The sequence below is a fragment of the Heterodontus francisci genome, chromosome 16, assembly GCF_036365525.1.
Source record: "Heterodontus francisci isolate sHetFra1 chromosome 16, sHetFra1.hap1, whole genome shotgun sequence".
NCBI lineage: Eukaryota > Metazoa > Chordata > Chondrichthyes > Heterodontiformes > Heterodontidae > Heterodontus > Heterodontus francisci.
The window spans coordinates 76705439-76728577 of NC_090386.1; the positions used below are offsets into that span (position 1 = coordinate 76705439).

The window sequence follows — 23139 nt, forward strand, 5'->3', positions numbered from 1 at the left end:
GTCTCTCTGTCACTTTGTTTGAAATTAAAAATCTTGGCAAAATTTTCCCAGTCAAGGGAGAATAAAAACTGGCAGGGTGAAAAGTCGGCTTCCAATTTGCTACGAGCCCATATAGTGCTGCTGGAGTAGACCAATTTAACTCCTTTGTCATTCAAATTAGGTTGCTTCTGGACAGAACATTTTCAGCTGTATAATACAAGTAGTGCTGAATTTTTCCTAATTACTGGTGGTGGTTGCAAACTGACATGACAAATTAAAGCTGCTTTTATACAGAGGCCTGAGCTGATACTGCCAGCTCCCATTGCAGACTGCAACTTGCAGATAAACCTGTCAGATTCACTAAGGCTAGCTACCAGGAAGGCCTGATTTAAAAATGAGGTCTTTCTGGTTACCAGCCTTTGCAAATCTATTCTCAAGGCAGTTTAAAAGTATCACAACATTAGTGTATGGATGCAGCATTAAAGCATCTTGGTTCATTTTTATTTTAGTAAACTGGTAATAATTCACTAAATACATCTGGTGACAACACTTCAAGTATTTACACAAGGTGAGCACTTCAGCCATGCTGATTCATTGGTAATTTTCCTATCAGTTGATGCTGAGGAAAACTGTATGACTCAACCATAATGAAGTCATGGCCAGTAGCTCAGTTCTGATTATCACAATCTGTATGGTTATTAGTTCAAGAGATTGCACCACACATCAAAAACTGAATCTTTTGTTACCAATTTAATGTTAAATAATTACAGAACTCAAAATTATCAAATGTCAAGATTTTTATTAGAGTGGTATTTTAAAAAAAATTCACAGATGTGATCAATGTTCCTGTAAGACAAAGAATAGAGTTGAAAGAACTCCTTTAAATATTGCACAGATTGAAATTGAAGACTTGAATAGTTGGGTGGTCCTTTCAAATAACATAAACCACCGTCATAAGGCACGTTTGCATTTATCTCACTTATATACATGATCTGCAAAGCCCTTTTTGCATTAACACTGAACCAAATTTTTAAAGCTTCCAACACGAGTAGCGTTTTATGTAAAACTCCTTTGCAGAACCTCAGGTATAGAGTTTGGCCATATATATGATTTACAATAAAGGGCTGGTGTATGAAGCAAAGGTCTGCAGCTGCAAGATCAAAAGTAAATGGTCTGAAAACAAATCCATGCATTGTGATTAGCCTAAATGCAGTTTGCAGGAATGGTTTGTTTGAAAGACAGCTCAAGTTGCTGGTTTCGGTTTCAGTCCCAATCTTACAATGTACCACTGCCACACACTGGAGACAAGCAGCGTTTTAGTATGGAAGGGTCATAGGAAAATCAGCTTGAATTGCTTGCATTTTAAAATCATTGGTTCCCCATTTTCTAGATGAGACTTTTTTCCACAATACATTTTCTTATGTAATTGTGTTGAATGTCATCTGCCAAACAAGTTTTAGAATCTGAAAACTTACTTGAATCCCAGCCTACCATCAGATGATTTTAGCACTATTGTTTTTAAAAGGAAGTTTCACATTACCTTTAACAATGTACTACATTTAAAAAATAAATCGGATAGCTACATTCACAGATAGAACAAATAGAAATTAGTTTACCTTTTTAATAGGTCTGTACTCAAGTTACAATTGAATACCTCAGAGCTAATGTCACATTGCTATATCATAATCTATTAAGTAGTGATTAGAGGAGGTTCCACTGTTATCTTACAATTTGCCTCTAACAGAACCACAATTTAAAGTTACAATTCTTCAGCTCAGTAGTAAAGATCCATTATATACAAATGAAAAAATATTCTACTATTATCTTATGATTCAGACACTTTGCACATATTGAGGACTAAAGAACGTGCAAGAGAATTTCCAGTCCTGGTCATCCACACTACTTTGGGCTACCTTGACACTGCACTTTTGTTTTGTACTCAATACATCTGTTTCAACGACAGCAGTGTCACATGAGAAAAATAACTAGAAGACCAAATCTTTAAACATAGCCAACTCTGCCATATTGGTCAGTCAACACTAAACCTGAATGAATTAGGTAATCTCCTTGAAGTATGAGTATAGCTCATTTATATCTGCAGTCAAAACTACAGAATGCTAATGCTTACTATGTGGTAGTCCCAGAATCTACAGCTTGCAGAGTTCAAAGCTACAATGGAGGCTCTGAGAATACTACTAAAAATAATTATTGCAACCCTTCAATTCAAGGGGTCTACAAACAACTGGACATCCATGAGAGATGTAACCTCAAGTTCAAGTGGACAGATTTTTTAAGCTATTTCTCCAACCAGGAGAAATGCATTTTAATAGTCATTTCTCCAAGATGGATTGTAAGTAACATGCTACTGCCCATCCACAGACTAGAACCAACCAAAAGGTTTCTCAGATATCTACACTTCTACTCCCATTCACCACATTCCTTGATGCATGTGTTTAAGATGAAATCTTAATATTCTGTTTCTGAGATTCCAGTTCAGCAGCCTGCTGGAGTGCAACATCCACCAGCAACTGAAACCCACTGAAGTCCTGATGGAGCTCTGGTGGAGTGGGAGGAGGTGTGTTGAACAGTCCATTGTTCGGACTAGTTGAATCTGTGCATGTCACCAATGTAGTGGGGTTATCAGTGTTAAACAGGGGTCGAACTAACTTTTGGTCAATCAGTTTTGAGGCTTTCTTACTGTCATTGCCAGAGTCTGGAGAGAAGAGTAAAGGCATGTCTTTAACCATCGATGTTGTTGCATGGCAGATGACAGAAGGCCGAACAGATGCAGACAACAGAGTGGAGGTGGTAGCTGAAGCAGAATTCTCCAATGTGTTTGGTCCACCTATGCTTCGAGATGGGTTCAATTCAGAGGACTTGCTTTTGCGAGAAATGGTGAATTGATGAGGGTCTTTTCCATCCTTCCGCAGCATATCTGGTAAAAGTCTTCTCCTTGCATTGATGAACCAGTTGGAGACCTTAAATTTGAAAGCAAAAGGCAAGCAGTTATTTAACATGTTGCTTGTGTTTTCTCACTACAACAAAATCATTAATAGGCAAGAAAAATCACACGACCAATACAAAAATTTCAAAGATTTTTCTTTGCTGTAAAATCCAGCTAGTTGGAAACCCTCAGATAATACCACTAGATTCTGTAATCTAACACCATATGAATGAATGTAACGTTCAAGATTTCTATATTAAAAAAAGTTGTACACAGTTGAGTCACCAGAAACCTTCACTCCCCCAACCGAGTCTCTCGCATTCAGAAGCAAGGTTATCTACTGCTTTCACTTCGGTTTTCTGATTTGCAGAAGTTATCTGGACGCCTGAAGACTAACAGTCACTTTCAAAGTTTCTAATTGTTTGGTGACCATGACACCAGTTTACATAGAAATAGACTAATATTAAAATTCAGTCTATTGCTAGGCCTGCGATGGGAAGTCATTCTTCACCAGCCTGATTTCCCTTTCCTTCCTTTGCCCTTCTAATTTGTATTCCCTGCTGGTTTAATATGGTTACTGCTGTAGTTCGAAGCTTCTTAGCAGCCACAGCAGTTTTATTTGCTGATGGAATTGATCAGACCAGCTCTGTATCAGCATGTTTTGTGTAGGATCACATAGAGATTAGGAAGCTCCATTTACAAAGGAGTTGTAAGATTTGATTTAAAGGGGCAGAAATTTTGAAGAGTGAAACAGCAACTCTACACTGCTCGAATCCTTCTATTTGCTGTAGCCTAGCCAAAGCCTTTGTAAACAAGCAGTGATGTGAAAGCAGTTTGCCTATCCCAGAACACTTGACAGCATGGGTGCATACTACACACTGATCAAGCTGTGTAACTTGAAACCAGTGCTGAAGGAATTGCCGTTATGGTCCTTCAAATGTGGACTGAGCAACTTAATCTGTTGCACAAAGCATACTCAGTTAGTAGTGGGGGAGGGTGGTAATGACTAGAGTAGGCAGATGTAAGGAATCTATGGCACAAATAGAAAAGGCAAAATAAGTGAAAACTGAAAGTAAGACTATGCCTAAGATATACAAGCAATCCAAGACTTGGAATTATAGATTTAGGACTGTGAAGTTAAAGTGCACTGCTTCACAGAATTTAACATTTCAAAAGTACTTAGCAAGTAAATCTTTTCTTCAGTTTTTTTTTAAAGACATGGCCAGTCTCATTAATTTCTCCCCCCTCAGATTTAACTCTTTCGTTTGAATATTCAGCCTTCTTTCATAATTTTGTAATTTATAATTTCATAGTAGAGATCCTCCTGAAATTCTGTTTGTCAGACATCTGAGCACCTAACTTCCGAATATTTCGAAGCCAAACACAAAACACATTGCACACGTCCTGAGATATTGTGTTTGAAACTTGGAAATCAAGATAGTGGATTTTTTTTTACATGCAATTAGAAAGAATGAATATACATCAAAGATAGTGGCTATGGGGGAGGGGTAATTTTGCCTTTGGGCACCATTTAAATTGCTTTTAGATTGTTCCTTTAATTTAGATTCTGGGAGCTTTTTCCCAATGTTTATGCTGCTAAATCTGTTTGCCATAGCCAGCTTACAGATCCAAACTGGGCCTGAGTCTGCTGCCAGGCTACAAAAAGCTGATTTAGCAGGAAAAGCCAGGCCTTGCAATCTGAACTTAAATGCAGAAGTAACTTAAGTGATTTTAGTTTACTGGCCAAAGCTGCATGCTTGCTTCAGCTGCCAATCAGAAACTTTAAAGGGAAAGTCCAGGCTGGATCACCACATTGATTCAACACACAGAAAAACCTCTTCCTTTGTAACCTCCAGTTATAGGCACTCAAGCAGATATTTATCATTCTGTGTCTTCACAGTTCAGAAATGTTCCAACATTACTTAAGTCCACCAAATCATATAAAAAGGCAAAAGAAGCTCTACTCATCCACCCACTAAGTGCCATTAGCAATTTTAGAAAAGCAAAAAAAAAATCTACCGTTAAGTATGGTACTGCACACTTGAATTTTGTCCATCAAACCCACTGCTGTTTGAAAGATAAGCTTTTGACATGTTTACTTTGACACATTCCCGGCAAGTTTGTGGGAGTTCCCCTCACTTTCCTGTCCAGCTCCAGGGGCACAATTAGCAGTATTGATTACATTTGGCGCTGGAATTAGAGGGAAACTTAACACCAAATCTATGCATCAGTCGGCCTTGGCCTTTGAAGACAGCACTTCCTGCTGCTGAAATAGCCCTTTTTATACTGTGGGACGGATTCTCCAACAAAGGAGAACAAAAAAATGACTTCAATGGAGCTAAAGTGTCTCTTTTCCTCCCCACCCCCAATCTCCTGTACTTGAAAGTGCTTTTTTTTAAAAAAAGGCTTATTGATCAAATGTTCATGTTGGAGAATTAGTCACACTCCATTTTGATCACTTAAGTGCTAACATCAAGTACTTCTAGGTATATATATATATATATATATATAGCATGTTTGGAGTGCAGAGTAAACGTCTTCCTCTTCCCACCTGAAAATACACCTTACTACATTAACAAGTTGCATTTACATACTGCTTTAATGTAGCAAAACGTCTCACAGGGTTTTAAAGGACCATGGCCAAAAATTGACACTGAGCCAAACAGCTGACCAACAGTTTGGTCAAAAGGTAGGTCTTAAAGGAGAAAGGTTTCAGGAGGGAATTCCAGAGCATAGGGCCTAGATGGCTGAAGGCACAGCTGCCAACATTGGGCATAGGAAGGAAGGATCAATATGTCATTTTACCATTTCCTTAGCCTATAATCCTGTAGCCTCTGAGTGAGATTTTCTAATAGATACCAAATTGGGGGCAAGTTTAGTTCTTGCGGGCTATGTCCATTAGGAAGCACACTAAGACTTCCCCAAAATCATTTCACATATGATCTTTGTAACCAACAAACCAAAGAGACTTTCAGCCTCTTTTTCCACACTAGATTTGAAACCAGAGGTAGAGGGCTACCATATAACCCATTACACCAACCATGCTTACTTTAAATCCGTTTCTTAATTAATATTAAGCGTGAAGAAGTGGGATTCTCTTTCGAAATTCGTCCACACACTGCAGGTTTCATATGCACTACGATGGGTAGGTATTAATACATGCATTCTTTCTAAATAAGTTCCCTCACCCAACCCTTTGATTTTACAATGGAAGGAAACGTGATAAGGTAAAACCTGCCGACTGTACTAAGAGAAGGTGAACGGCCGGTGTGCATTTTTTTTGTAACCTTCATAAGTTTAGCAGCTGGGTCCTGGCAGCCTTTATATTTGCAAACAAAAACAGGCTATGCTGGAAACACTCAGCAAGTCAAGCAGCACCTGCAAAGAAAGGAAAAATGTATGTTGACATACATTTAAACATTCAAAACGCAGTTGGATAAATACTTGAAGGGTAAAAAAAATACAGCGCTATGGGGAAAGAGCCAGGGAGTGGGAGCAATTGGATCACTCCAGCAAAAAGCTGCCATCGGCTCAATCTGTGCTGTATCATTCAATGATTGAGATGTTTTGGGTGCAGCCCTTCAGCAGAAGTGCCCTTGTTCGGATGAAGGGCTATGCCTGAAATGTCAACACTTCTTTTGTACAGGTGCTGCTCAACTTGCTGAGTGTTTCCAGCATTTTTAATTTTTCTGATTTTTTTTTTAAAGCTGCAAAATTAAACTTAAAGCTTTTTTTAGGCATGTGATTTCTGATTTCCAGCACTTAGTTTTATTTTATTGTCTCAGACAATTTGGTTCTCATTTATAAACAAGTTCTTGGTCCTTTAAATAGAAATCTGTGTGAGCTGTGTATTGGAAGGTAATTATAACTGCCAGGCCTTGACCTAAAGGGTCTTGCAACTGCCAGTGTCACCACAAGATCTCTTGCCGGGTTTACTAGGACTTGGGAGACATTGTTAAAAAACCAGCTCTGTATGACTACTAGATTCTGGCAGTTAAGTTTTGCCACTGACTCAAGCTAGATCCAGTCACACTAATATGGCACTTTGCTCAAATACAAAAACAGCTTAAACAATAGCTGTAAACTGTCACACATCTCTGACTATCAGCAAATAGATGTGAATAATCTCACCCAAAGCAGTTAACAACTATTGTCAAGTAAGTGAAAATTAGCTACTTTGAAACAGGATTCTGTTGTGTTGCTAAAAGAAAACCAACCAGTGCTAGAAATCAGGTATTGTAAAACTTTCCAAGACAGTCTCTTCTGCAGCTCACCTGATGGCTCAACTGGTAACTGATTATCCAACATGGATCTTGGTCAGGCAGACCAGAAGAGTGTTATATAAAAACGTAGACTTGTATTCCTACAGTAAATGCTGCCTGACCTGTTAAGTGTTTACTACATTTGCTGTTTTTGTCTCACATTCAACTGCTGGCCCTTTTATGGAGGAAGCTAAAAAAAAAAATCAGAAAATGGTCAGTCAGCATCCATGGAGAGAAGTGAGACTCTCAATACTTCCAGTGCAGACCCTTGTGTCAGAATGGTTTCAGATTTCCAGCACCTGCAATTTTTTTTCTTCTGTCCTTTAAAAGTGAATTAGATAGTTGCATAAAAAAAAACCTTTAAAGTGTACGTAAAAAAAGTAGAGTAGGATTTGGTAGCTTGTGGGAAAAAGTACTAGTGCAGATGTTCTAAGTTAAATGTCATCGTATAGAAAGAAACCATTCAATGATCTCTGTGTTAATTTAACTGATCTCAGCCGGACACTTTAAAAACAGAAAATGAATAAGCCAGGACTCCCCTTCCTGAGCATCAGCTGTACCCCACAGAAGAATGGTCTGGTACCACCCAGTGTCCAGGGTGACACAAGAACAGCAATCACTTGGGAAGCATACTGGAGAAATGGGGATCAAGTAGGAGAGCACCTCTTTTCAAAATATTTTGCATACCCTAACTTGTTATGAGTGTGTGGGATGGTACAGATCACAAAGACAGTGGTTTCATGCTTGTGTGAGGATCCCCTACAATTGCTAATACACTCCCAGTGGGCCTCTATTCAAATTCTGAAAGACAGAAGCAGGGTACCCAAAGTGCTATCATTCTAGAAAACATCTTTCAATGAGTATATATACAGGAACAACAATAAAATGCTACTAAGTTAACAAGTATGAAAATCTGATGTCCTTGTAGCCCCTTACATCAGAAGTCAAACTGGAGGTGGGGGCAAAAATTTGAGTCATATACTGCTGTAAGGGTCCAATAAAAAGTAAGATACTTCATCAGCACATTCTAAAAAGAGTGTGCTGTAGGCCATCCTGGCCAAAGCCACAGGAATCTTTTACTGCTGCAATCCATTAAAAAAATGTTCCTTTTGTTCAATCTACTTCAACGATATTTTAAACGAGTGCCATCTTTGTGAATAACTATGAACAACCTTACTGAAAACAAAGTCTTTCACGAACATGAATCAACTTCAGTTTCTAACCACAGAAATGCTGGATTAGGAAGGAATGAGTGAGCCCACCTCCATTTAGGATTTTCAGGTGAGTCTAACACAGCATCAAAATCTCTGCAATTCACATCTGAACTGCTACATTTGAGGAGCCCCAGATGCTATATGCACTTTGCTATGGCTTTCAGATGCTGAAATTAAGTGGACATCTGATATGATCCACTTTATTGTGTGCGGGGTAGTGACTGAATTCTCCATTTTAAATGTGATCATACGGGAATGGATACTCCATCAAGGGCAGGATTTGTGCTAGAATGAATTTTGGAAACTGCAGGGTAAACAGGATGTGGATCCACCTCTGACGTCTACTTCCCAGCAGCCTACTTTTTGTCTGAAGTAATCTATCACAGGGACACAGATGCATAGCAGGCTGCAGTGTTTGTGTGCACATAGCAATATACGTCAAAAGAACAGACCCATCTGGACAGCAGCACAGCCACCCCACTGAGATCTTGCAATCGCACTTCTTTTTATAACCGAGGTTCTTTGAAAAGTGGCTCTAAGGATTTGCAGTTTCTCCTTCCCATTGGTGAAACCACCCTTTTATGCTGCAGGCTGTTTTAGCAACAGAGGAGAGAAATAAAATGAGGCTACCAACAGTCCACCTGCATTGAGCCCCTTATTTCTGCACCACTCATTGTAGTGACTGACACATTGTCTTAACTCATTTGTGTGATTTTTAAAAATCCAAACACAAAACTGTTTAAAAGTTTTCTTTTCCCCATTTCTGCTGCTGATAATTCATCCTGTGGTATGATACCACTGGTGCTTACAGCCCTCTAAATACCTTAGCTAAATGGTTTTTCCTTCAACTATAAAGTGAAGACAGTATTGACATGTTAACTCAATCCTGGGGTGGGGGCCAGCAACATAGCTAAGGCCAATTTTATCACTGCCCAACAGTCCCACATGTGTACTTTCCGGAAGGGATCACTGGATAGATAGCAATCAATTATGGAAATGCTGGCTGACTTTCTTCCCCCTCCCTAGCTTGAACTCATTGAGGCCAATTGTATTGTCTGTGCCAATGCACCCCAAGAGAGATCAGAGACTAGCCTACAGAGCAGAGGTTGAAACTTTAGGCCTTGCTAGTTCATATGCCTCATCAGTGGGAACTAAGAAGCGTTTTTAATGTTTATGCACCAACTTACTGTGAGCACACATACTCAGTTTATTGTTCTGCTGTTTTATTGAGAAAGCTTCAGAAGAGCAAAGGTAATTAAGCTCACAGCCACTTTTTCACTTCTTTGCACACTGACTTTCAAAGTCCATGAAAAGATGAGTTCCATTTAAGCCACTTAAGTTTTAATTTTTGCAGTAGTATGTTTATAAGCAAATCTTTGCAGCATGGTTATAAATGAGGCATATAATAAAGCAATCACTGCGCTAAAATCAGCTTCTGTATCCTAAATTCAATTGCTAGATTTCCCAACAGAAGGTACTGTAAACCAAGTATTGGGAAACTAAGCTTGACACAAGATACAGATGGTATTTGTACTTGTCTAAGGCACAAATGCTCCCCCCACCAAATAAATGATCTTTTTCTCTTTTGACTACTGGTCACAATTTGCATTGCAGTGACTTTGCTGCAACTTAAACAGTCCTGTGTGAATACTTTACAGCAGCAGCAGCATTTGGAGAACATACAAACAATAGGGAAGAAATAAAAAGCAAAACAATAGCAATGATTTACAGCGTAAAATTTGTATTGTGGGTACAGAAATAATGTGACTCACTAACATAGTAACAATGAACAGGAAGTATGTTTTAAAGCAGTAGAAAATGCAAACTAAAGTTTACATTTAGACTTTAAAATGGAGCAATTTATGTTCAACTTAAGACTGTGTTAAACCAGCTGCAAAACCAACAAATTACTTTGTTACTGGGAGGGTTATGGACAAAGAATTCAGGTCTAGAAAATAGTCTTGCATTGATATAGCACCTTTCAAAACCTCAGGATGTCCATAAGCATTTTACAGCCAATTAAGTACTTTTGAAGTGCAGTCATTGTCGTAATGTCAGAAACACATCAACCAAGTTGTACACAGCAAGCTCCAACAAATAACAATGAAACAAATGACCAAATCATTTTTTTTTAAGCTGTTGGTTGAAGGATAATGTTGGTCTTCGACACTGGAAGAACTCCCTTGCTGTTCTTTGAAGAGAGCCCTGGAACTTTTTACAACAACCCGAGATGGCAGAGGTGACCTCAGTTTAACAAAATGGCACCCTCGTGGCTGCATTAACTAGCCCTCCTCGTTCTTCTCAACTTGTGTGCAGCCTTTTACATGGTTAACCACATGATCCTGCTCCTCCTCCATTTTTCAGCTGAATGAGTCTTCCCTCACCTAGTTCCATTCTTATCTATCCAGTCATTTGCATCCACACTACCTCTGGAGCCACCCCCCACTCCACCAAGGATCCATCCGTGGCCCCTCTCCTACATCTTATCTACATGCTACACCTCCTCATGTCCTCAGTACCTTGCTCTATGGCAGCGAGGCCTGGACAACGTATGTCTACCAAGAGCGACGTCTCAATTCATTCCATCTTTGCTGCCTCCGGAGAATACTTGGCATCAGGTGGCAGGACCGTATCTCCAACACAGAAGTCCTTGAGGCGGCCAACATCCCCAGCTTATACACACTACTGAGTCAGCGGCGCCTGAGATGGCTTGGCCATGTGAGCCACATGGAAGATGGCAGGATCCCCAAAGACACATTGTACAGCGAGCTCGCCACTGGTATCAGACCCACCGGCCGTCCATGTCTCCGCTTCAAAGACGTCTGCAAACGCGACATGAAGTCCTGTGACATTGATCACAAGTTGTGGGAGTCAGTTGCCAGCGTTCGCCAGAGCTGGCGGGCAGTCGTAAAGACGGGGCTAAAGTGTGGCGAGTCGAAGAGACTTAGCAATTGGCAGGAAAAAAGACAACAGCGCAAGGGGAGAGCCAACTGTGTAACAGCCCCGACAAACAAATTTTTCTGCAGCACCTGTGGAAGAGCCGGTCACTCTAGAATTGGCCTTTATAGCCACTCCAGGCGCTGCTCCACACACCACTGACCACCTCCGGGCGCTTACCCATTGTCTCTCGAGATAAGGAGGCCAAAGAAGAAGACACTTGCTAACAACAAAACATCGGTTTCACATGTATGCTGACAACACCTAGCTCTACCTCACCAACACCTCTCTTGACTCCTTCACCATCTCAGATTTGTCATACTGTTTGGATATCCTTTCCTGGATGAGCAGAAATTTCCTCCAACTAAATACTGGGAAGGTTGAAGCCATTGTCTTTGGTCCCTTCCACAAACTAAATTCCCTACCCACCCCACTCTATCCCTCTCCCTGGCCACTGTCTGAGGCTGAAGCAACTCTTGTCAACCTTGGTGTTGTAGATGACCAGGAGGTGAGCTACTGACAACAAACCACTCTATCACCAAGACCTCTAAAATGCAACCAGCCTCAGCTCATCTGCTGCTGAAACATTCATCTATGCTTTTGTTACCTCCAGGTGGTCTCCCATCTTCAACCTTCCAAAAACTTGAGCACATCCAAAACTCTGCTGCTCATATCCTAACTCATACCAAGTCCTGTTTACCTATCACCCCGACCTACATTGTCTCCCAGACCAGAAACCAGAATTTTAAAATTCTCCTCCTTATTTTCAAGTCCCTCCACAGCCTTGGCCCTATCTCTATAACCTCCTCCAGCCCCACAGCCCTCCAAAATTTCTGCGCTCCTCTAATTCTGGCGTCTTGCACATTCCCAATCTTAACTGCTCCACCTTTAGCGGCCATACCTTCAGCTGCCTTGCCCTTAGCTCTGAAATTCCTTCCCTAACCTCTGCAACTCTACCTGCTTTTGTGATCCTCCTTTAAAATCTCCCTCTCTCTCTCCTGTTATCTCCTTATATGGCTTGGCGTCAGATTTTGTTTGGTAATGCTCCCGTGAAGTGCCTTGGGATGGTTTACTATGCTAAAGGTGCTATGTAAATGTAACTTCTTATTATTGTTTCATCTGAAAGATGCCACCTCTAACAGTGCAGCACTCCCTTAATGCTGCACAGAAGTGCCAGCGTAGGTTATGTGCTTAAGTCTCTGGAATGGGCTTGAACCCACAACATTTTGACTCTTATGCAAGTGCTACCACTTACAACAGGTGCCACCAAGAGCATATCAGTGCTGCACACTAAATAATGTGACAACAATTAATTTGGGTCAGGTAATTACTACTTTTTACAAGACCACTAGCTGACCTGTGAGATGGCTCATGGTTAAGTCTGGAACATGAATGTGACGTTGCGAAGATGCAGCCATTTTAGGCCACTGCTCAGGTATTTCCTGTGGGAAAGTGGTCTAAATAAACACATCCGGAGATTAATAGTTGAGGGAAGTTCCTGTAATTTAACAACTGCTAGTAAATTCCCTGCTGATCAAGGAAGGCTAGGGTATCAAGGTCAGAGATATGGCTGATACACTTGTGCTTTTCTTCCCCCAATATACTTCTGACACTTGTAAGTCTGATGTTGAAGGTGTGACCCTCATGGAATAGACCCAAGATAATTTTTTTTGTTAAAATATAAACATTTGCCTACATAAGTCACTTCAGAAAGTTATTAATTGCATAACTGGAGACATACATGATTTTAATGCAAGGCTATTAACAACATAGATGTCATTTATTCAGTCTATCTTCAACTGTTAAGGCAGGGGATTAACAATGGCAGACTCCACTTACGACAGCATCATCTGTATAACTGGCATTATCATGACAGGCAAACTGATACACTGGTTTAAAGGTCAATCTTTTGTTGCTTTGCAACTCTATAAAAGGCAGCAATCTACTATTATTAAATCAAACATCTTTTTTACATTTACTACATGTGCACTCATTTTTCTTTACATACGTTGGAAATATACCCAATGGGAAGTGGGGCTTGGTGGAAATGAATCCCTTTGTAACCAGGACATGTGGTGAATGTAACCTGAATGTGAAAGCTTAGTTCTTCATTAATTGCGAGGAAATACTAGATATCCTAACCCAACATCTGCTACACACAACTCATTTACTTAAGAGTCAGCCATTCAATTACAGCATGGAAAAATACTTGATTTGCATTCAGTATGGCTGTTGGAACTGCACACACTGGGCATACTGCAGGAATTAGATGGGACTGGTTTTTACTGCTTCCGCAGGAATACACTGTTTTTAAAGTTGAAAAAGATGCTTGTTACTCTTCAAACTAAAGCACAGAAGAACCCAATCTTCCTGATGAATCCATCCTTCAATCCCTAGCAGCATAATGTAATTAAATATTTTGGTAATGCATGTCAAGAGCTGCCTAACTCAGGAATTCATGAGTCACTTGATCTCAACTGACAGGTAGGCAACTAAATATTCAAATTTAAAATGTTGTTTTGGAAGCACCTTTATATCTAGAAACTCGATCACTTTTCCAGACAACTAAAGCTTATAGTAAACAGCAACAAAAGTTATTTCTCTTCCTTACTCCCCTGAGACAGTTGAGACCACAGGCAACAACCACTGACAGGAAATGACTTTCGTAACAATGTTCCAGACCAACATGGGCATGTCAACTGAGTTAATATTTTGACTGCTGCACACTGACTGTCAGATCATGAGGCTCTTGCTTTTATCCCATGCTTTTCAGTCAATTGGTTATAAACATGCCTCCAAACCAGTTTAAAGATCTATTTTACTGCTTTAGTCTGTAATAAAATGTCCATTAAGTCTCAGTCACAGTTCTCTGTAAATTTAATAGGACCACATGAAAGAAAAAAGTTTAGATCAATTACAAGAAATCACAAAGACTGTGGCCATGCGACAACAGAACTCCATGTAGGAACTGGTTGGTTTCACTTTTACTAACAGCTTCGACAATCAGCTGTATGTCCCCAAAATACCCTGACACAGTCACACTCCATAGTTGGAGCTAAGCCAGGTCCATTTTACAATACCTCTCTTTAAAAGAAAACTCGGGTTAGAAAACACTCAAAGTGAATAAACTCCAATCCAAGCTACGTTAATATGTTTAAAAACTGCCACAGCTTCAACAAAAATAATCCACATTTATGCAGCGGCTTTAACGCAGGAAAACGGCTCAAGTTACTTTACAGAAGGATAAGAAAAAATGGACCCCAAAGCCAAATGAGAAGTTACTAAAAGGAAGGAGCAAATGCCGGGTCAAAGAGGAGTTTGTAAGGAAGATCAACAAGTGTGGTGCAGAGTGGCTTGTGAGGTGGGAGCGGGGGGATGTTCCAGAGAATGAACCTCAGTGGCTAAAGGCATAGCTGCCAATGGTGGGAACCCAAGTTAGGCAATTTTTTTTGAGTGCAATGCTCCCTCAGTACATGCATGTGCACATAAAACAAAGGTGAGAACAGACCACCATATACAGCAATGTTTCCCTGTTAGTAAGACTAACTCTGAGATGAGATAATTATTTTTAAAAGCCTAAAGAACTACCCCCACTCCTTAAGACAGCAAGCAAGCTCCAGACTGTGGTTATACATGATGCATCACTTGAAATATTTAAATTAACCTGCTCCCTAGCCAACATATCCTTCGCAATATAGGATCATACAACAGGGGTGTCCAACCTGCTGCCCTCGAGCCAAGTAACCCAACCCTATTTGCATTTTGATTTCTTATTTGCCCTGTTTGAATTTTGTGGCCCTGGGGGATTGTAAAGGGATGATTTTACCACTGTAACCTTCTTGGTGAATAAATCCCAAATCATAACACCAACATCTGTACTGCTTTGTCCTGGTAGCCATGGCTCAGTTGGTACCACTCTCACCTCTGAGTCACAAGGTTCTGGGTTCAAGACCCACTCCAGAACTTGAACACAAAAATTCAAGGCTGACACTCCACTGCAGTACTGAGGGAGTTCTGCACTGTCAGAGGTCTTTCAGATCAGATATTAAACAGAGGCCCCATGTGCTTGCTCAGGTGTATGTAAAAGATCCTGTGGCACTATTTCGAAGAGCAAGGGAGCTCTCATTGGTGTCCTGGTCAATATTTATCCTTCAATCAACAACACAAAAACAGACTATCTGGTCATTATCACATTCCTGTTTGTTGGAGTTTGCTGTGTGCAAATTGGCTGCCACGTTTCCTGCGTTACAACACTGACTGCACTTTAAAAAGTACGTCACTGGCTGAAAAGTGCTATATAAAATGCAAGTCTTTCCTTTCTTTGAGATATATGCAAATTAGCTGAACCTAGATCTAAACGTATGTGATCCTAAGGTTCTGGCATATAGCAAACCTCCCTGTTAATCCCAACAGTTCTTCATGCACTTTTTCTCGAATACTCTTCATTCTTTTTAAGACTTCTACCTCTTACCCCTCCCCCACCCAATAGCCTCTCCTTTGTGGCATATCATCCTTGACAAACAGGCTGTTTCCATGCCCCTCTCTATGTCACTCTAAAGCTGACTGTTAGAGACATGTACAAGAGCAATCTGAGGATTACCTCCTCCTGATTTTTCCTCCTTACTGGTGCCTCCATGGCACAGCCAAGGTCAGAAACTCTTAAGTGGGGAAGGGTATTGAAGCGCAGCCAATCATATTCTGACCACTGCTCCCCTAGTTAAAGCTGAAGTGGGCACGAACCACAGCAATTATAACTCGATGAAATACCACGGAAACAAGTCAGAAGCCTTAACCATGCACTGGTCAGTTTCCCTTACCTGCAATACTGTTAGATTCGCCTGTCCAGACAAGCTCAGCTTCTCTTGCTCGGATGGATAGGCATTCAGTCGGTGTTCGTACAGCCAGTCCCGCAGGATCTTCACCGACTCTTTGGAGAAAATCACGTGTCGTTTCCTCTTCTTGGAAGTGGCCATGTCGGAAGACAAGCTCCCGTCTTCTTCCCCTGTCTCGCTGTCTGACATGGCCATATCCCCCGGTCTCCTCTGGCTATTGCTGAAGGCTGCAGAGACAGACAGAGAGAGAGAGAGAGAGAGCGGAGCGTTAGTTACCATGCATTACTCACACATCACAAACTGCAACAACAAAGCCATTCGGGCAGATCACAACCCAAACCCCACTTAAAGCACAAAAAAGGGAGGGGAGGACAGGAGAAAAACAAGTTTAGAAGTTGCTGGCAAATTAGTGAAGCGGAACAAAGTCCCTCACTCAACCACAAGTTTCCCCTTTTAAAAAAAAACTCCACTAACATTCTCTTTTTATCTGCCCAAAGGAAAAGCTTCAATTATCTCTAAGGGAGCAAACAACTCGCCACCATCCTGTTTAAAACACTTTTCAACAAAAAAATCAATGAAAAGCAGACAATAAACTTAGGAACAAACTTTGCCGCCATTGACAAGTGGCTGAACACTGTCCCTTTTGTTGCTGTGAAACAGGAACTTGCGCGGGTATTCCCAACTCAAACTAACCCCATCTGTCAGATCAACATTCCCAAGAGGAAGTTCGCTAACTTAAAATAAACTTTTTTTTCTGCTGCTGGTGGTGGCGATATGGGGAGGGGGGGGAAGAGAAGTTAACTGAGCGAAAAGTTTCACCATTTAAAGCCTCGTGTCAAGAAATCCCAGGCTCTTTTTAGTGAACTAACTCCATTCCTGCAACCAACCCCCCAACGAGTTGTTTTTTTAATTTAAAAAAAAACACACAAATAGGTTTGGAGACGCGTGCTTTGCAAACACAACAAAAGGAGCCGATCACGCCGACTTGAGCGCTTTGAGAAAGATGGCATGCTTTTCCCCATCTGGACACTAGCATTCCGCAGACATTCACACAGATGGGACTTGATGCAGTTACCCTCCCCAAAAAAACACAAACGGTTCGCCACCAGATTCACAGCCGGGCTGGAGGAAGAGAGAGAGAGAGAGAGAAAAAAATAATCCCAAAGCAACTAGCTGAAAAAAGCAGCTCAGAAAGAGAAAGCTGCAGTTCTCCTATTGTTCAGGACGCCAGCTCCACTGTTCTCTGCACCAAGGTCACACCTAACTTACCTTTCTTTGCAGCTTTCATCTTGTTCCTCTCCTAGTGTTTCTGTCGGACGATGGAGTTAAGATTTTGTAGCTTCATGTAAAAGTGTAAAGGAGGAGGAGAGGAAGGGGTGCTGGAAAGAGCTGAGCACGTTATGTGTCTGTGTGTAATGTGTGTGTAGCTCTCGTCTTCTCCCTGCGAGGACAGCGTGGCGCAGTTAAACAAAGCTCTCGCTTGCCTCTCTCTCTCTCTCTCTCTCTACCTGCTGCTGATCCTGATCGCAATGCTGCTGACTCCACTCCTGACAACTCTGACAGCTCACCCCGGAAACGACCTGCCACTGACGTCAGCTGAAATCACAACTTGCTCTGGAGCTGCAACCAGCAGCAATGTGACACACTCAACACTCACATACACAGAAGGCTCCAGCTCTGCCACAACTTCCACGCCATCCCCATCACTGCAGCAGCAATGGATCATTTGCAACCATTATTAAATTATGTTTGACGACCATTGCACGCCGGAGCCTCCTGGAATGATTTTTATTTTTGCTTTAACTGATGCTTTTTCTCCCTCTTTAGGGAAGTGGAGGAAGCAAGAGGACAATAACGGCTTGTTATGCAGACCAAAAATAGTAATGCATCATTGATTGTGTTAGCTAAGCGTAAACATCGAATAAAATATGTCCGTTTTAAAGGAGCAAAGCTTTCATTTTAAAAAAAAACGTTCTTTTTAATGTTTACCAGATACACATATGGCGCAAAATGCATTTCCAAACCATGCTGTAGAAAAGAATTGATGAATGTTTAATATGTTTGTGTGATATTTCCAAAATCCGTGGGGTGCTAACACATTTAAAATAAAGGGGTCAACGCCATGTCAATGTCATATAAAGACATTGAGTTTCGGTATATGACATTATAAACGGTCATTTCTAGGTTGATAATGCAGGAGTTTATGTCACATGCACATGATGTCATTATGAGTAAAACGATGGGTAACCTTGCTCCTCAGCATTGAGCAATTTTTAGCTTGATGGTTTTTCAACTAATCAAAATGTATCTATTTTTTTTTAAATCCACAGCCATTATGACCTTTAACACACAGCCTCCAGCAGTGCCACCAAGCCCCACTCCTGGCAGTTCTGTGACATTGGCCTGAGGATGATTAGCTTGCTGCATTTTTTATTCTCTCTGTTCCTGCGCACCCCCACCCCCCCAGCCCCCAGCCCCCACCCGAGACCGCCGCGGCCTTTGAATTTGCATCCCCATTTCTGTAGCACTGTTCATTTGTGTTGTGGAGTACTATGCCACTATGCATTAAGGTTGGACTTCCCGCCCTCTGGCAATTTTCCTTTAGCAGAATTACAGGGGGTGGTAATAGGAAATAGATCAGGAATATACTTTGCTGAGTCCTCACCCTTAAGGCCCTCCATGTTTCTGCAGGAAGTGATGAGTGGCATTCATTCTATCTCTATAAAGGCAGGCATACTGCAAATGCAGTTTTCATCATTTGCATCATAAAGATGCTGGACACCAGGAGGGGCTTTTGCCCCGGTATCTGGCATTGCTATGGGTGGTGGAGGGACCATTTGAAGTTAAAATGGTCCACCAGCTTATGCATGTTCAAAAAATTTCCTCAGCCATCACTGTGGTCACTGGGAGCACAATTCTGTAGGAGACCTTGCTTCCTTCGATCCACAATTGGTGGCGTGCCTTCAGCCATCTCGGCCCTTAACCCTTGAATTTCCTCCCCAAACCTCACCACATCTCCAGCTCTCTCCTGCCTTAGGACGTTCCTTATTTGACCAAGCAAATGTCTTCTCCTTTGATGTAAATTTTTGTCTGATTATGTTTTACTACATTACAGTTGCTATAAAATATAGGTTCTTTTTGAGACCACTGAGGACTGCTGGAGACATGCTCAATGCCCCCTCCAGGTGGACTCTCCACAGAATGTGGGGAGCCAGCAATAATTATGCACCAAGGGGGAGTATCTGGATTTTTATTTTTACACTCTGCAGCAGTTTAATACAACTGAGTGCCTTGCTCAGACACTTCAAATATCATTTAAGAATCTGCTGAGGGTCTGGAGTCACATGTAGGCCAGACCTAAGGACAGCAGATTTCCTTCCCTAAAGGGCATTAGTAGATGAGTTTTTACAACAATGGTCATGATCATCATTAGACCAAATTTTGTTTTTAATTCTAGAAATGCCATGGTGGGATTTGAACCCATGTTCAGAGCATTAGCTTAGGCATCTGGATTACTAGTCCAGTGACATTGTCACTACACCACCATCTCTCTATAATGTTTAAAAGTATTTTTAGTAAGTAAAAAAATCAATTTTTAGGAGCTTGTCAAGCTTCGGAATTTTTCACAACTGTTATATCCTCTCTATTTAAGCTATGGGAAAAGCCTTTGAAATATAGAGAAAATAAATGTATTCTACATGGCCAGATCAATGTATGCTCAGAAAATTTTAAACTTTGCAGTGTAACAGAACAAAGGCAGAGGTTAGAAGGAGAAAGAATTGGCCATGTAAACTACTTCATATCTCCATTAATAACACATAATCTATAATTTTACCTTTATGAACCTGAAGGGTGTAATCATGAGACTAATGTATTAATGAGGTAAGATAATGAGACCTGATTTGCCTATGCAAATTGGGTTAATTGCAAAATCGTCTTGCTGCCTGTTACTCAAAACCTACAATTCCTATATTTAGAATGCACTGAGGGCATGGTAATATTCAGGGAATGGTGTACTGCAGTATATTAGATTCCCGTCTTACATAAGCTGTTGATAATTAAATATATTATTTATGCATTATGTCAAAGTATATTTGAATCCCTGTTGTTCACTGACATCATTTTTTGACCCTTTTCTACATCAGAAACAACAGCAGGACAAACTGCTTAAAATAAGTACCATTATATAGTGATATTATCATAAAACATACTTGAACCTAACAACATTTTTCTATTTTGGCTATTAGTGGGGAACTAATAGTGTTCCATATTTTGAACATATTCATGTTTATTGTGGTCGAATGTCAGCATCCTCTCCCAAGCCAACATTCCCAGCATCGAGGTGCTAATCACCAAAAACCAGCTTCACTGGCCAGGCCAAGTCACTCGCATGCTTGACCCCAGGGTCCCGAAGCAACTGCTCTGCTCTGAGCTTCGCCACGGCAAAAGACTCCCAGGAGAACAGAGGAAACACTTTACAGAGGTTCTCAAAGCATTCCTGAAGAAATCCAACATACCACCCGACTCATGGGAGTCCCTGTCCCTCGACCGCTCAGAGTGGAAATGGTGCATTCGGGAAGGTTCCGAGTACCTTGTGAGATTTCGAAGGAAGCATGCAAGGCCAAGTCCAGGCCACAGAAGGAGTGCCCAACCCCCCCAAGTAACTTGCCTATCCAACTCTTCAAACTCCACTTGTCCCACATGTGGTCGAGTCTGCGGTTCAACATCGGACTCGTTAGCTATGTTATAACACACTGAACTGGAGTGGAAGCAAGTGAGTCTCATGCCCAAAGAGCTGCCTAAGAAGAAGAAGAAGATATTTCATTGTTCTCCATGATCTGGCTGCAATGACCATATTGCTTGTGGAACAGCTATGAGGTATCACAGATGCATTGGGCTGTTTATTATTGTTGAAGGTTTTGGGAGAATCTGCCTCCAATTTTACTGACCTCCAACTTCACACTAAAGAACCTACCTGAGACAGCCCAATAAAGCTCACAATGACTTGATATGCGCAATTCAACCAATTTCTCATGTTAGAGCTTGGGCTTTGAGTCCATTCAACTATCAAACACCAGGAGAAGTGGGGAACACGAAAACTGTTATCTTCAAATCCTTAGTCATTTCCTTTTCCTTAACCTTTCACTTAATGAAGAGATCTGAGGTTACAAAGGCTTGTATCTACCTAAGATCTTATCACAGTAATTTTATGTGATAGCTGCAGAGTTTGTCCACGAATAATTATCCAATAGCCTTTTAAAAAAGCACTTAGTCTGTTAAATTGGTGTTCACCCTATTGAGTTGCTGTCTCCTGATTTTTGCATACAATTGCATCATTTGGTAATTCTTATTTAAATAGTTGCTTGTCAATTGTTTGGATCCATTTCCTTTTCATTTGCAGTATCTTCAAACAAGGTCCTAAACCACAATGGACATTGTTGAAACAGAATTAGCTACATTAGTCAACCTCCAGAATTTTTTAATCAGGATTGTCCTTTGGAATTGTGACTTTCAAAGTTTTCTGCATATGGAGAAAACCCTGCAAGTATTGAACACCCACATCCTAATTTCCAGAAGATTGTGCAACTATTTCTTTAAAAAAAAACTTCAAATGCTGGAAATCTGAAATAAGAACACTGGGCATAAAACATCTGTGAAGAAAAAAGGCATTAAGATTTCAGGTCAAAACCCCTTCCTCAGAACTGAAACCTTGGGGGGAATTTTATGCTCTTCCCCCGTGGCGACTTTGGAGGCAGGGAGAGCATATAATCAGGGATGGGATGGTGGCGGGGGAGGGGGTAAAGCCGCCACCTTCCTGCCTCCTCCCAAATTAAGTCCGGGTTGGGTAGCCATGGACGGCTTTCCTGTCCCAGTTTCCTGCCATTTGAGGCCCTTAAGTGGACAATTAATGTCCAATTAAGGGTTTCATTAAGCTGCTGCCAGTATTAGCCCAGCGGTGGTCCGGTCTGTCACCACACAGGGAGCACTCCAAGCAAACCCATGTATCTTGCTTGCCGGCTCTTGTTGGGGGTGGTGGGTGGCGGGGTGGGGGGGGATGGTCCCGCGTTAAAAGTCACTTTGTGCCTGGTCATGGAACCCTGCATTGGGAAGGTGGTGCCTACTGAGAGCCAACCCCTACCCTTGCTGCTGACCCCTCTACACGCCCCTTCCCCACGGCCCCTACTACATGAAACCCCTCCCACTCTGACTCACCTGTGGCCTGGGTCCAGCGCCTCCGCTAAGTCCAGTACCGGCAGCAGCTACCACATCCGCGCTGGCACTGCTCAGGTAAAGAGCTGCTGGCCTCTGATTGGCTAGCAGCTCTCAGCAGGCGGGACTTCCGTCGCTGGGGTCCTTAATCCCAGGGAAGGCCCGCTGCTGTTCTCTTAAGTGCCCTGTTGCCAAGATCCCCGTAGCCCAGATAAAATCCTGGCCCCTATTTCTGAGGAAACATCTTACAGCTAAAATGTTATTGTCTTCTCTCATTACAGATGCTGACACTTCTGCTGTGTATTTGCAGCATTTTTCTTTTTTTTCCAAAAGATAGTGTCAGCGTCTTCTTTCCAGAAAATGTTTTATTACTATATATGTACTAATATATAATATACGACTCATCATAGCATTTGAGGAGGCAAATAATCAAGATTGACAAAATTTGAAACCCTGGAGAAATATTAACATAAAATTACATTCCATTAAAGGAAACCAGGATTATTAGTTACAAATCTCAGTTGTGCATAAAAAGATTGAATGTGTTTCATTAAAACTGGTCTGATTGTATGTTGTTTTGCTCTGTTGCATTATTGAAGATAAAATAACCCGCTAAGTACAAATTCGATGATTAAACAAAGCACGCTGAAACACTTGGAATTGTGAAGTGCTAATTTCTGCAATGATGTGAAAATGAGCCCCTCAGTTAGCATCTTCAGAGTCTAAAATATAATTTTAATGAGTTATCGAGTGAAGTGAAT

At 41.2% G+C, this 23139-nt stretch overlaps 1 protein-coding gene across 4 annotated transcripts; it reads right to left on the minus strand.

The window, feature by feature from the left end:
* Nucleotides 1-1586: 1586 nt before the first annotated feature.
* LOC137378491 (homeobox protein TGIF2-like) lies at nucleotides 1587-17722 on the minus strand. 4 transcript variants are annotated; one of them, XM_068048825.1, is made up of 3 exons: nucleotides 17438-17722; nucleotides 16154-16395; nucleotides 1587-2957 (listed from the first exon to the last, which is right to left on the minus strand). In XM_068048825.1, exons 1-3 carry the CDS (start codon nucleotides 17454-17456, stop codon nucleotides 2433-2435), a joined length of 786 nt encoding a protein of 261 aa, XP_067904926.1. In that variant the 5' UTR covers nucleotides 17457-17722; the 3' UTR covers nucleotides 1587-2432. The 4 variants fall into 4 exon arrangements, with proteins under 4 accessions (XP_067904926.1, XP_067904927.1, XP_067904928.1 ...); XM_068048826.1 differs by lacking the exon at nucleotides 17438-17722 and adding an exon at nucleotides 16775-16856; XM_068048827.1 differs by lacking the exon at nucleotides 17438-17722 and adding an exon at nucleotides 16643-16768.
* Between the last annotated feature and the right edge of the window lie 5417 nt (nucleotides 17723-23139).